Below are 12,232 nucleotides of genomic sequence, written 5' to 3'. Positions count from 1 at the left end.
TACAAACATGTTTGACTCACTATAGGATCTGCTGCTCCAGCAGTCGAGGGCAAACACAGCATTGAGTGGAAAGTACTTGCAGTATTGCCAATCCACCGGGACATACTGAGCGAGTTGAGCTTTCTAAACTAACTGAACATTCGAGACAGCAAAAGACCAGACTGAGTCAAATGATCTCCTTGGCAAGAAGCAATGGAAAAAGAATTCCGACCTGTCAGGCATATAAAACACCTAACTATTATAGCTCTAAAAACAAACCTTTTATCCTAAAAAGTAATTTGCATTGTGTATAAAGAGGAGTTCAACAATCCAGTCACTCTGCAGATGACAGCATTGTAACAACAACCAGGTCATACAGACCCGCAACGACTGACATCCCTGATATGCATAAACGTATAGCCAGTAGTTATGGACCATGCGCGAGATATGGAGCAAAATCCATATCCCGATATATTTAGGTTGAATATCGATATATACAATATACATCCCAATATTTTTTCCACAAAGTAACTTTAGACAAAGTCAAAGCCAAATATGCGTGTTTTATTAAAACAAATACTTAACATGAGGACGTTTCTTGAAATTTTTATGCTTCATACAAGCTACACATTCAAAAAATCTTAAAATAGCTTCTAAAATAAAGTAGGTGATTCTCTTTTTGAAATAAATATAGAAAAAGTTAAATATAATCTTCAATCTTCTTTATAACAAACCTTTAGCCATTCTCAAATCCTCAGCTAATAACAAAAGCACAAAAGACCAAAATATGAAGTAGTGCCTGGTTTAAGAGGACATTTTTAAATGTCAGCAGGAACTCAAAAATACTTTAAATTGAACAGTAGTATTTTTTAGGTAAACATTTTTATAAAACACAATCATGTCCTTATTTTGTGCCAGGAACACCAACCTGTCAAAAGCATCAGGCTTAGCAACTGTCTTGACTTCTTTGTACATTTGTGGTAGAGCTTCTCGTGCAAAATAATTGCGACTGAGAAGCTTGCTGGACATTGCTAGTCCATTGTTTAACAGGTTTTTAAAGTCGTTTTTATTCAACTGTTGCAATGGGGACCATATCTTCAGCAATGTGATAGGACACCGCTTTAGTAATAGCACATTACTTTGCACTTTTCCCTTTATGAGGAACGCAACAGGAAAAAGAAGCAAGCAGTGAGCTTCGTGATGTGGCAGGAGCTTAGTGGAGTTGTGCAGCCGGGGTCTTTCAGTGCGCAGCTTCACACATTCCTCAGAGTTATAGGAGTTTGAAAGGGACAGTTCAGATTTTTTGACATGAAGTTGTACGACATCCCGATCAGTAGTGTAGTGCATCAACATTGACTTTCCCCCCACTTTGTCCCGTGAGCAGAGTTCTCGTCAGTTTTCATTGTGAAGGAAAGTAGTTCCGGCTAGGTGCTGGGGTCTCTTAAGTTAAGCGTTTTGCTTCTCAAAACAATATGCGCTGAAAAGAGTAATACATTTGCATCACAAAACTGTCAGACCTCTCAATCGCTCGGCGTCATTTTCTCTCTGTTTGCCTCACTGCGCGCTGCCGCTTGTCCATTGTTGTGAATGTGTTCCACAGTGTTTACACGTGTTCCACAGTGTTTACACGTGCAGATGAAGACCGCTGCAATGCTAAATCTTTCGCATCGCAGCAGTCTTCATCCACTGAACTCTCTCTTTAAGGTGGTGAAAAATATTTGTATCGCTTCCGCACTTGTCAGTTTTTTGTTTTTTTTATTGCTCATCGGATGCTCTGAATGCAAAGTATCTCCAAATTACTGAGCCACTGCTTTTTCTATCTGTGAGCCACTGCTTTTTCTATCTGACCAGTTCCACCGCAGACGCTGTCGCTTTCTTCATGTTTGTTGAAGACTGAGCGGGGCTTCTGGTCTGCCCCTCCTCCCTCCTCCTTCATGCACGGAGGGGGCGGCGCTCCTGCCCCGCCTCAGTGGCGCTCACTCACAGTGCAGAGTGATGATTGAGACCTCCGTGTCAAGATACAAATATATATATTGTCGTGTTGTATATATCGTCGTATCTTGTCGTGTTATTAATACAGTGCGTGAGTCCAACTGTGTTTGTAGCGTATTTTTATAACAAAATGTCCTTGTTACCAGCTTGTAAAACAAACGTCTTGAATCAAGGTAAAAGTGACTTTAAATGTTCATTAATCTCTTTCACTTGCCATTCATATGCATTTTGAATTGTTTTCTGCATGTAAATCTGTAATTGTAAAACTGTATTTTTGGGTGTCTGGAAAAGATTAATTGGATTAATTATTTCTTATTGGGCAAAAAATGATTTGGTTAGAATACATTTCAGTTTAAGTCGGACCTTCATGAACGGATGAATGACGGTAATCAAGGTCCCACCGTACACCTTTACAAGCCCAGGCAGCGCAATAAAATGTTAAGGTTAATAGGCTTTTAAGAATCTTCCCCCCCCCCCCCCCCCCAGAGTGTGAGTAAAGACTCAGTGATGACTGTGCTCACCTTGTGTGTACGCTGCATCATCAGAGCCCATGCTGAGTCTGCGAGGCTCACTTGGTCTGTCCTTGTGCGGCAAAAGCGGGTCTGAGAGATGGAGGGGATCCGGCTCTGCAAAGTGATGGTCTGGGGGTAAGCTGAGCAGGTTGTTGGGCTCAAAAGTAGGTGAGACGACCCCAGGGGACACCGCTGGGGGTTTATTGGGGGACACAGTGATTTTGAAAGTATATTTTGTGTTGGGTTGAGTCACCACCACACGCGGAGAACAAGCCGTGCTTCCCCCTCCTACGGAGGCACGGCACTTGGGTGGATGGTGGTGGATATAGGCGGGGCCCATGCTCACCTGGCCCCCAATGTTCCTCGCGCCCGGTGGCCCCTGCAAAGGAGGGTTAGCTGAGATGTAGACCGTGGGAGGGTTCCTTCCCCCACTGTCGTCGCTGGAGGCATTGGCTGAAATGTAAAACTTGGGTTGCGAGCGGGATCCAGCTGAGGCCATGACAGCCTCCTCAGAGGGCGTGGTAGCAGCAGAAGGTGGGCTAGGGGAGATGTAAACAGTGGGCTGGCTACGACTCAGACCCGAACCTCCAATGGAGAGAGGGGTGCTTGGGACCGTAGACACTCCAGTTGTGGACGAGGAGGAGGGACAAGAGGACGAGGTGGAGGAAGAACGGGACCCACCGCCTGTTCGCAGCACAGCTGTTGTTGTGGTGGAATTGCTCCTCTGAGGAGATTCAAGTTTGATCTCGATCTGATTCTTCCGAGGGCCAGTGGAGATGTTTTGGATGTTGTACTGGCTGATAGCAGAGAGCGAAGTGGGCATGACGGAGGAACAGGAGGACGAAGAAGACGACGAGCAAGACGAAGAAACGCCAGATGAAGACGCCTGGCTTCCAGAGGGAAGGATGGAGGGTGCCTGGGGGTTTGTGGGGGAGCTGATTGGCATGTAGACATGAGATGTCTGGTGGCCCTGCTGGGTGTGGTGCTGTGAGGTATGTGAGGAAGAGGCCTGCTGAGGGCCGGACCATGAGCCACACAATGACGAAGGATGTGAGATCTGATAGATCTGTTGTTGAGGCTGTGAAGTGGGGCTGTACTGGGCCCTGCCTCCCTGCTGCTGGTTTTGCCGTGTCGTACCGCATTGACTTACGTAAGGCCTAATGTAGATGGAGTTACCCTGTGGACTGCTCAGGCCTGACTGTGGCCCGCCATGTATGTGTAAAGAAGTTGGAGTGTTGCGACCCGTCTGAATGTGCGGGGCTAGCGTCACTGTGATGGGGTTGAAGCGTGGCGTTTGCTGGGGTCCAACAGACATTCCTTTGACACCCAGGGGGTAGAGTCCAAGGTGCTGCGGAGGCTGGGGTTTGCGCGATGGCTCCATTGCAGTAAACACATTGAGACTGGTGGGCCCTTCCGCTGGAGCAGACTGTGGCTCCTGCTGAAAGAAGTCACTGTTCGGGGCCTGGCTTGTCTGCAAGGGCCCGTCGCTCAGGCTATGGGCCAGAGTCCGACTGCCGTTCATTCTCAGGCCGTCCCGCACAGGGGCCACATGCACATTCTGAGACTGCAGGCCCAGGTTCAGCTGGGTCATGTGATTACGAAGCCTGGTCAAGCCGGGGTCTTCAGAAAAGCTGATGTTTCCTTCTTCACTGTACAGGTAGCCCGGACTGACTTGGGACAAGTATTCACAGCAAGCGTCTAAATTGTTGTTATTCTGAGAGGGGGACAGAGAAAAGAAGTTTAGTTCAGTCATTGGTTTATAATTTAAAATATCATATACACAACATGAGACATGGATGCAGAGCAAAGTTAAATTATATGACAGCAAGAACTACTCCAAAGCTTTGGGTTGGGTGGATGCAAACAAACACGCCGAATAAAAAGTGCAGTAACTATGAATTGTCGTTGCACTTTGCAAGCTGTTGGCCGAAAACGGCCCCTAAGTCGCACTTTGGAGACCCCTGATTTACGGTGGTTCTTTTTTTTAGAAAGGTGCAAGTGTAACAGTAAGTGTTTGAACAGTGATAATTGTTGAAATTTTGGTAAAGTTTCTTACCTGAGTGCAGTGTTAATAGTTGCAGCGTGCAGTACTGTTCTCATCTCTACTGAACAATGGCAGCAGGCCACTTTCATCTTATGCACTCAACTTCGCCCCTTTATGAAAGTGAAGTGTTCAAAAACAGATACATCGCACCTCAGCATCTTTGATTGTCCTCTAGTGGTTATTTATCTTTACGGCATTTATACTGTTCAATGCTAAAGCTTTGCATTGCTCAGTTTTGGGGCCAATAGTAGGCCAATAGTAGTAGACATTCTGCACCCTTACGTGATGGGGTTATGATCGCATCCATTATCGTTTTATTTAAAATCGGACTCCAAAATCTCAATTGTGTAAAGTCTACATTTAGTAGAGACAGGAGTGTCTACTGGCATATAGTCTAGTAGGAATTCAAAGTTGATGGTCAGGTAAGAGAGGACTGTGTGGAATAAGTGTTCAATCTCAATGCAATGTTGAGGTTCCATCCATTTTCCGACAACCCAATTGCGTCCAATAAAGAATTTAATCAAGACGTAGGCTGTCTTTGTCTACATCCACATGAGGTTAAAGTCACCCTTTATCATTATTATTAACTTTTTTTTTGTTTTTTTTTTAAATTAACTACTAGGATTGATAAAAGTCAATGCACAGTACACCATAGCGAATACAGTGGGAACTCATTGAAGTAGATACCTCTCAGACTGGCTGCCTTACGTCGGCATGTGAACATGGTTGTTATCATAACAAAAAAACAAAACTAGCCAATGTTTGCACATTTGTGACTTTGGCCAGGGACATAAGGAGAATGGGTTTGTTGACATGGTTTTCCTCCACTTGTGCACATTTTTATTTAGACTCTTGTGTTTACATGTCATATTTTCTACTATACAGAAATGCTGCGCTAATTTCTTTGTATGCCTTGACTACAATGACAGTAAAGCTTTCGTACATGCGGTAATCTTTCTTCCAATGGTAAAATGAAATGGGTGCGTTTTGTTAGTTGCTGTGATGGAATCCAGGTTAATCCTGTCATGCTTTTATTTTGAAGCTTACTTTGCACTGGCCAGGGCCTTTTAATGCTGTGTAACTAAACAGTAATTATGTTTAGGGGTGTCCCAATCCGATATTGATATCAGATAGCAGTCTGATATCAGCAACAACAAAAAAAACAGTATCAGATTATATCGGCCTGCATCTAAAATATCCAATATTGGCATTCTGTCACAAGCAGTACATTCCATAGTTCACACCAGCACTTATATCCAGCATCAGCCCTTCTATTCAGCATGCGGAGACAACGTGATCACAACAACAGTGTGTGCTAGCGTGTTTAACAAGGAGTAGGAATGATGTCGGCCGTGTGGCAGTATTTTGCGTTAGTCCGAAAAAGATGTTGCAGAAGAGTGCAAAACGTGTCATGCACAAGTTTCTCGTGGTGGCACAGCACCGGGGAAGTTTAAAACGACCAACCTCGCGCATTTGAAGCAGGATTTTCACAACACCATGAACTCCTGAAACATCAACCGCACTTTGATAGATTGGCAAAAGGTCATTGGCTGTAACAGAAAAGATCAAGTCCCTGTCGAAGGAGACTAATGTCAGGTCTAAATGTTTCATTGGGGGCGGTGTGGCTCAGGTAGTGTCCTTGGGCAAGATACTGAACCCCCAGTTGCTCCTGATGCTGCATCATCAGTAGGTAAATGTGCTAGCAGCGTCAGAGTGCCTTGGAGGTGGAAAAGCGCTATACAAGTGAAAGACCATTTACCATTCATTGAGCACCCCAAGCCTCGCTACATTATGCCAATTGTGGATAAAACTATACAGTCGTCCCTCGCTACATTGCGGTTCGAATGTCGGTCCCTTACTCTATTGCGACTTTTCAAAATGTATTAATTAATAAATGACCACTGTTTTGTGGTTGACTATGGCCTATCATTAGTCATAAAATATTGAAAGGCAAGTTATATGTAGTATTGTGGTCACTAGACATCAGTAATGAGATTACCACTGTATGGAGTCAACTTGGCATGTCCGACATATAAGATCCATGTGGAAGTGGTAAGTTTTTGGCTTCTTACTTTGTCCTTCTTCCCCACTCCGTAGGAAACAATTTCTTAAATTTAGAAAAATACATAAATTGGAGAGTTAGCTCGGTAGCTTGCTATGCCAGTGGTAGCCATCTTTTATGTCCCTGCAGTGATCCCGTAGGCTGTCCAATGTGGTGTAAACAAAGAATGATACGAGTGTAAAGGTGACTATAGGGGTGTTATTTCATGTCTACAGGGCTCTAATAATGGCAAAAAAGTATTTAGAAAGTCATAAACCGATCATGATGACGTTAACAATACTACAACACATATATGAATTTTATGTCAACAAAAGCAGTCAACGTCAACTTAGTAATAAGTTTTTAGTAATAAGAACACAGTGGACCAGGACTTGATGAGTTGGTCAACAAAGATGGGTTGTCGACATAAAAGGGACCAACCCAAGCAGGTTCCACTTTCATAGGTGGTTTGCATTTTGTAGTCAATGGTTTTGATCAGGGGTGGCTAAAATGTATTATCACATCAGTGACCTCACCTCCCGGAGAGGGACCAACAGGCACGCATTTTGTCCACTGAACACGCCCGTACGCCTCACCGCTATCCAGCCAGCAACCCGCAAGCCCCAGCAAGGAGCCCAATCACCAAAACCCAACTGGAGGTACACTAGTACACCGGCTCGCCTCGTACACCGGCTCACCGGCCCACGCTAGCAAAAAGGTCGAGGGAGAGAGGGAGGGAGGGAGTGACAGAGCGCATGCAGCGATGTGGGAGTAGATTTTGCGCAGGTTCACGGCCAAGACCGGGGATCTTGGTCTCAAAAAGGTTCGTGACCACTGGTTTAGATGGTTTGAGGTTTGGGTTTTGGATATGCCAACGAAGTGAAGTTAAAAAATAGCTGTAGCTAGCTCCAGCTCTCCTGCCTGTTTCTCGAGGCATGTGAGCATTAATATGATGATGGACAGAAGCAGTCGCTAAGGAATTTATGGCGTTAAGGGTGGGTAACTGCTCAAACGTCAGCACAGTGAAGTCTGTAGGGTTATTACAATTCTGTGCCTCTAACTCTCTGGTGTCAGGTGCATGTTAGCATGCTGGCAACAGTCATCACTCGTCAGGTTGGGAAGGGGACCCAAGAAAACGATCCAACAAGGCCCGAGCAATACACAGCTTGGTGACTGTTGCAGTCAGGCATCATTAACGCACCACATGGCCTATTTTTGGAAAAAAAACTATACGAGGAGATGACCGCAACCAACTAGCTTCATCTGGAAATGCTACCACATACATGAATAAACTGCGTGGCTCATGTTGACCTCCTGTTTGTTGTTTCCTGATCTGGTGCCTAACCCTTGTGACGCAATGGCACTGCACCCCACGAACAAGCCTAAATATTACTTCTGTGATAGGTCTGAAACCTACCTACCTGCAGAACACATTGGGACACAACACCCTCTGGAACTTCAGGGAACTTCTGGCGCAGGTCATGCAAAACCTGAATGTCAATCTGGTGGCTTCCCTGGGCCATTCGTATGTTACCAGGTCAGGACTGTTGCTTCTACTCAGCGCACTGCAGCATTAGTTGTGGCAGCAAGCCGCCTTCATCTTGAGCAACTTCTGAAGGGGACACAAAAAAGACAGGAAGATAAGCAGTCTGATGAAGGACTTAAAAGTATGTGTACAAGAAGCAGGGAAGCCTCAGCCTCTCTTAAGTCAACGTCGATATACTGTACATGGCCGACCATTTTGTTGACATAAAATGTGAGCTCCAAAGGGGTCGTGTCGATGAAAAATGAGTCCATGTATGTTGACATGTGTTGGAGTATTGCTATCATCGTTATCTCTAAAGCAGTGTGAAACAACAGCAACTACTGTCTAGTTACACAGCATTAAACAGTGCACACAGTGACTTCCTGTTCAGTACAAAGTAAGCTTGGCTGTATTGACCTGGATTCTACCACAGCAACTAACAAAATGCACTCATTTTGATTCTTTTTGTAGACTTTTGTTAGCGACCAGAAGAAAGACTTACAGTTCACACATGTACGAGTACTTTACTGTCATCATAGTCAAGACATGCAACAAAATGAACGCAGAAGCTCTCTTAGATGAGAGTATAAAATGTCATACGAAAACACAAAAATCTAAATAAAAATATGCACAAATGGAGGAAAACCATGTCAAACTGCCATAGGTTGAAAACTCTTAAATGTAAATGTGCAAGCAATGGCTGTTTCGGTTATGGAGACTGCTTATGTCGACTGAGGCCATGTCCAAACGAATACGGATATTTTAAAAACACATTTTTTAATTTATATTTTTAATTTATTTTATTTATATTATTTTTTAGTAACAAAAATTACATTAAAAATGTTAAACATAAAAAAAATATACAAATTTTGGCTTCTTGTCCACATGCAAACGTAGGTTTTTGTCCTGAAAAACTGAGCTTTTGTAAAACTCTATCTTCGGCATGTGTGTGGGTATGTGCGTGCCCGCGCGCGCATGTGTACGTGTGAAACACGGCTTTTCAGATTGTGTCATAAGAAATGTACAACAGTATCTTCTGTTTTTAAACCTTATTTAACAACAGAACATAAAGTTATTGACTTACGTGTGTTGCTTTCATTTGATGCAGCGGTAGACTCGCATGCGTGCGCCTTATAACACACGGGTGGTTGAAAAAAACATCCATGATGTTTCCTGAGTTTCGTGGAAGACAGCTCTGATTTTAAATATAAATGTACACGTCCTTGTACATCTAATATACAGTATCACTATATTGATGAACAGATGCGTTATAAGGCATGACCAAGTCAGGTTTACTTGCCTGTCAGGCTTGTGATTGGCCAAAATGTGCATGAGAGTCAGTGGACACACTTTTTTTTTTTTAATAGCTGGATGGAGATTTCTGTTTTTAAAACACTGGATTGTGTGTTTTTGAAAATATGCATGTTAGTGTGAACAAAGCTTTAAACAGATTTCACTGTACTACACTCTACTCATACAGGCTTCTCGTCTTCATTTTTGTCATTGTTTCAGGGAATTCATGCATTCATCTCAAAATCCCTCTCAACCACTGAACTTCACAAAAAAGAAAAAGAGGGAGGAAGCCAGCTTTGAAATCGGCTGTTAAACTGCACTTAAAAATTCCCCAGCTCTGTGAAACGTTCAGAACCCCCACTTCCCACAATGTTTGGCTTTCTGGAACGGATTAATTGGCTTTACATTATTCCCTATGGGAAAAATTGATTAGGATAGCGTCCGTTTTGGTTAGGGTCAAACCTTCTGGAACGTTAATGACGCTAACCAAGGTTCCACTGTATTTTTGCTAGTTTTTTTTTTCTTTTTTGCTTAATTTTATGTCTCTTTTGGACATCGTTTTTTAATAGCTGACGTGATGTCACTTCAGTGAACAACCACAGCTCTTCGATTCCTTGTTAGATTCCTTCACCATGAGTGAGCAATGGTAATTAAAGAGAGAATGGGAGCTGAATCGAATCAAAGTGTTATAACAGTCACTTTTATTGCAAATGTTCACCCCCCCAAAAAAAGGAAGTGATGTCGGGGGTTCAGAGTTGAATTTCAGCTTTGGCCACAACAGTAGCCCGTGTTTTTATTCGGAATTTTTATAAAAATGGATTATTATGCCTGTTGTGAGATAATTCAAAACGGCAATGAAAGGCTATGCTTGTGTATCTCACCGAACATTACATGAACATGACTGACACCTAGTGACCAGTGTAGAATACTACATATCACATCTTTGAATGCATCTTTTGAATGCCTTATATTTGTACTTTAGTTCAATTAGTCACGTTTATGTTAGGAAATCCTTAATTTAGACAACAATCTGTAAAAAATTTGGTGAAATACGTACATTTTTGGACGAATAAGCCATAGTCAACCCAAAAAACAGCAATGATTTTTTAAATAATATATTTTAGAAAGCGGCGATAGTGAGTGAAGCCCCAACATTTGAAGCGTGAAGTGGCGAGTGACGACTGTAATGTAAAAAAGCCAATCAATCACAGCCATTACAGTCAGTATTTAGTCTAAAACAACAATCCAGAGGAATACGTTTTCTCAGACTACTACTACTTTTACCAGTGAAACATTTTACGTCTCCTTTTTGCGGAAAAAAAGGCATTTAACTTCCCTAAATCAACTGTTTGAGGAAATGAGACTACTTGGGGGCTGACCCAGTTTACAGGTCAACAGTGCGGCTAGATTGTTCACCACAACATGCACCCCCCCTTGGTGTTAAAAGAAAAATTGGAAGGCTCATTCATTCCTCTCGTGTGAATGCACCTACAAATGTCTACTTCAAATAAAATGTAGATAAATAAGAGTTTAGCATGGCTGCTGGAAGAATCCACATAAAAAACATCAATACCTATGATCACAAATGTGAACTAACATGAATTATTGTTCTTGGGATTGTCAGTGCTAATCTTGTTAAACAAATCCCCAGCTGCAGGTCTCCTGAGGGAAATGGTAGCTACTGTAGTATTAAAAATCATGAAATAGAGTACATCATGTCAACTTATCCTAAATCAGAAACATCCTCCTCAACTTCATGAACTGCTGAGTCTTAGTCGGAAAGAAACGTCAACAAATAAAAAGGAATGACGGCGCTGGTCGCTGCTGAAGGCTGTTGGCAGGCTTCCCAGTCTTCTCAAGAAGGAACGCGCATGCTGTATGTGTGTGTGTGTGTGTGTGTGTGTGTGTGCAAAGAGCATTAAGACACATGCACACAGAATCTATCAACAATACTTTACCGTAGAATGATACTGATTCCAGTGTAGGCTGGTTATTATGTTCTACTTAATCCGCATACATTTCAAAACCTCCTTTGAGAAATAGTTAAATTGTACTTGACTAACACAAGAAGCGATGTTTATACATTTAAAGTAATGCATATTTTACAATAGGGGTGTAACAGTGCATGTATTTGTAAATGGATTTTTCTGAACAGAACTTTCAATATGGTACAGAGGGATACAGTCTTCCCACATGGCACACAGTGAGTGTGGGACAGGAAGCGTGCCTGGTGTTACACGTCTACTCGGCAAGGAAATACAATGCAATCCAGCCTTTGGCTCATGGGAGTCATGCCTAGCCATAGTGCCAAGCATACCATAACAACAATGGTTACTCACCAGAGTAGAGCTGCAACAATTAATCAATGAATCGATGATTAATGGATTAATTCATTAGTTGAAGCCTTGGTATCTTATTTGCCGCCATGGAGGCGAGGATTAGTAAATTAGCGGAGCGGCTCCGCACCGTGGAAGGACATACTTTAGCCGAGCGAGGTAGCCACCTCGGTCTGGATGCTACATTACACTAACCATACGTCACAGCTTGCGGGAGGGACACTGTTAGGTTGCATCATAAGCATGTATTATTGCGATAGGGCGGTAAAATATACACATATTTAAAGACCAATCTTTGTGTTTTTATTAGTTATTAGTAATAAAACTAATAAAATAACGTGTGGAAAACTCATATCCCGATATATTTATGTTCCACAAAGTGACTCCCAATGAGGCTTCACTGTAATGAGTAGTCATGTAATGAAGATTAAGAAACATTTTCATTTGAAATCCTGCTCTGTAAAACAGGATAAGATCCACCCCGGTGACATCACGCCTCGAGGATGCATG

General features: G+C 42.8%; 1 protein-coding gene across 3 annotated transcripts in view; it reads right to left on the bottom strand.

The window, feature by feature from the left end:
- tab2 (TGF-beta activated kinase 1 (MAP3K7) binding protein 2) overlaps positions 1-12,232 on the bottom strand; it is a 47,833-nt gene that overhangs the window by 12,860 nt on the left and 22,741 nt on the right. For all 3 annotated transcript variants that reach the window (XR_008566928.1, XM_054761622.1, XM_054761621.1), the window contains exons 2-3: positions 7,990-8,180; positions 2,493-4,197 (exon numbers count right to left, since the gene is read on the bottom strand). Coding sequence is in view for 2 of the 3 variants with exons in the window: in XM_054761622.1 (XP_054617597.1) it covers positions 2,493-4,197; positions 7,990-8,091 (1,807 nt within the window). In the remaining variant the exon portion in view is untranslated. The remainder of the gene's footprint in view (positions 1-2,492; positions 4,198-7,989; positions 8,181-12,232) is intronic.

Source organism: Dunckerocampus dactyliophorus, chromosome 19 (genome assembly GCF_027744805.1).
Source record: "Dunckerocampus dactyliophorus isolate RoL2022-P2 chromosome 19, RoL_Ddac_1.1, whole genome shotgun sequence".
Classification (NCBI taxonomy): Eukaryota; Metazoa; Chordata; class Actinopteri; order Syngnathiformes; family Syngnathidae; genus Dunckerocampus; species Dunckerocampus dactyliophorus.
The sequence above is the reverse complement of the archived record's forward strand: the minus strand, read 5'-3'. Positions and strand labels throughout refer to the sequence as shown.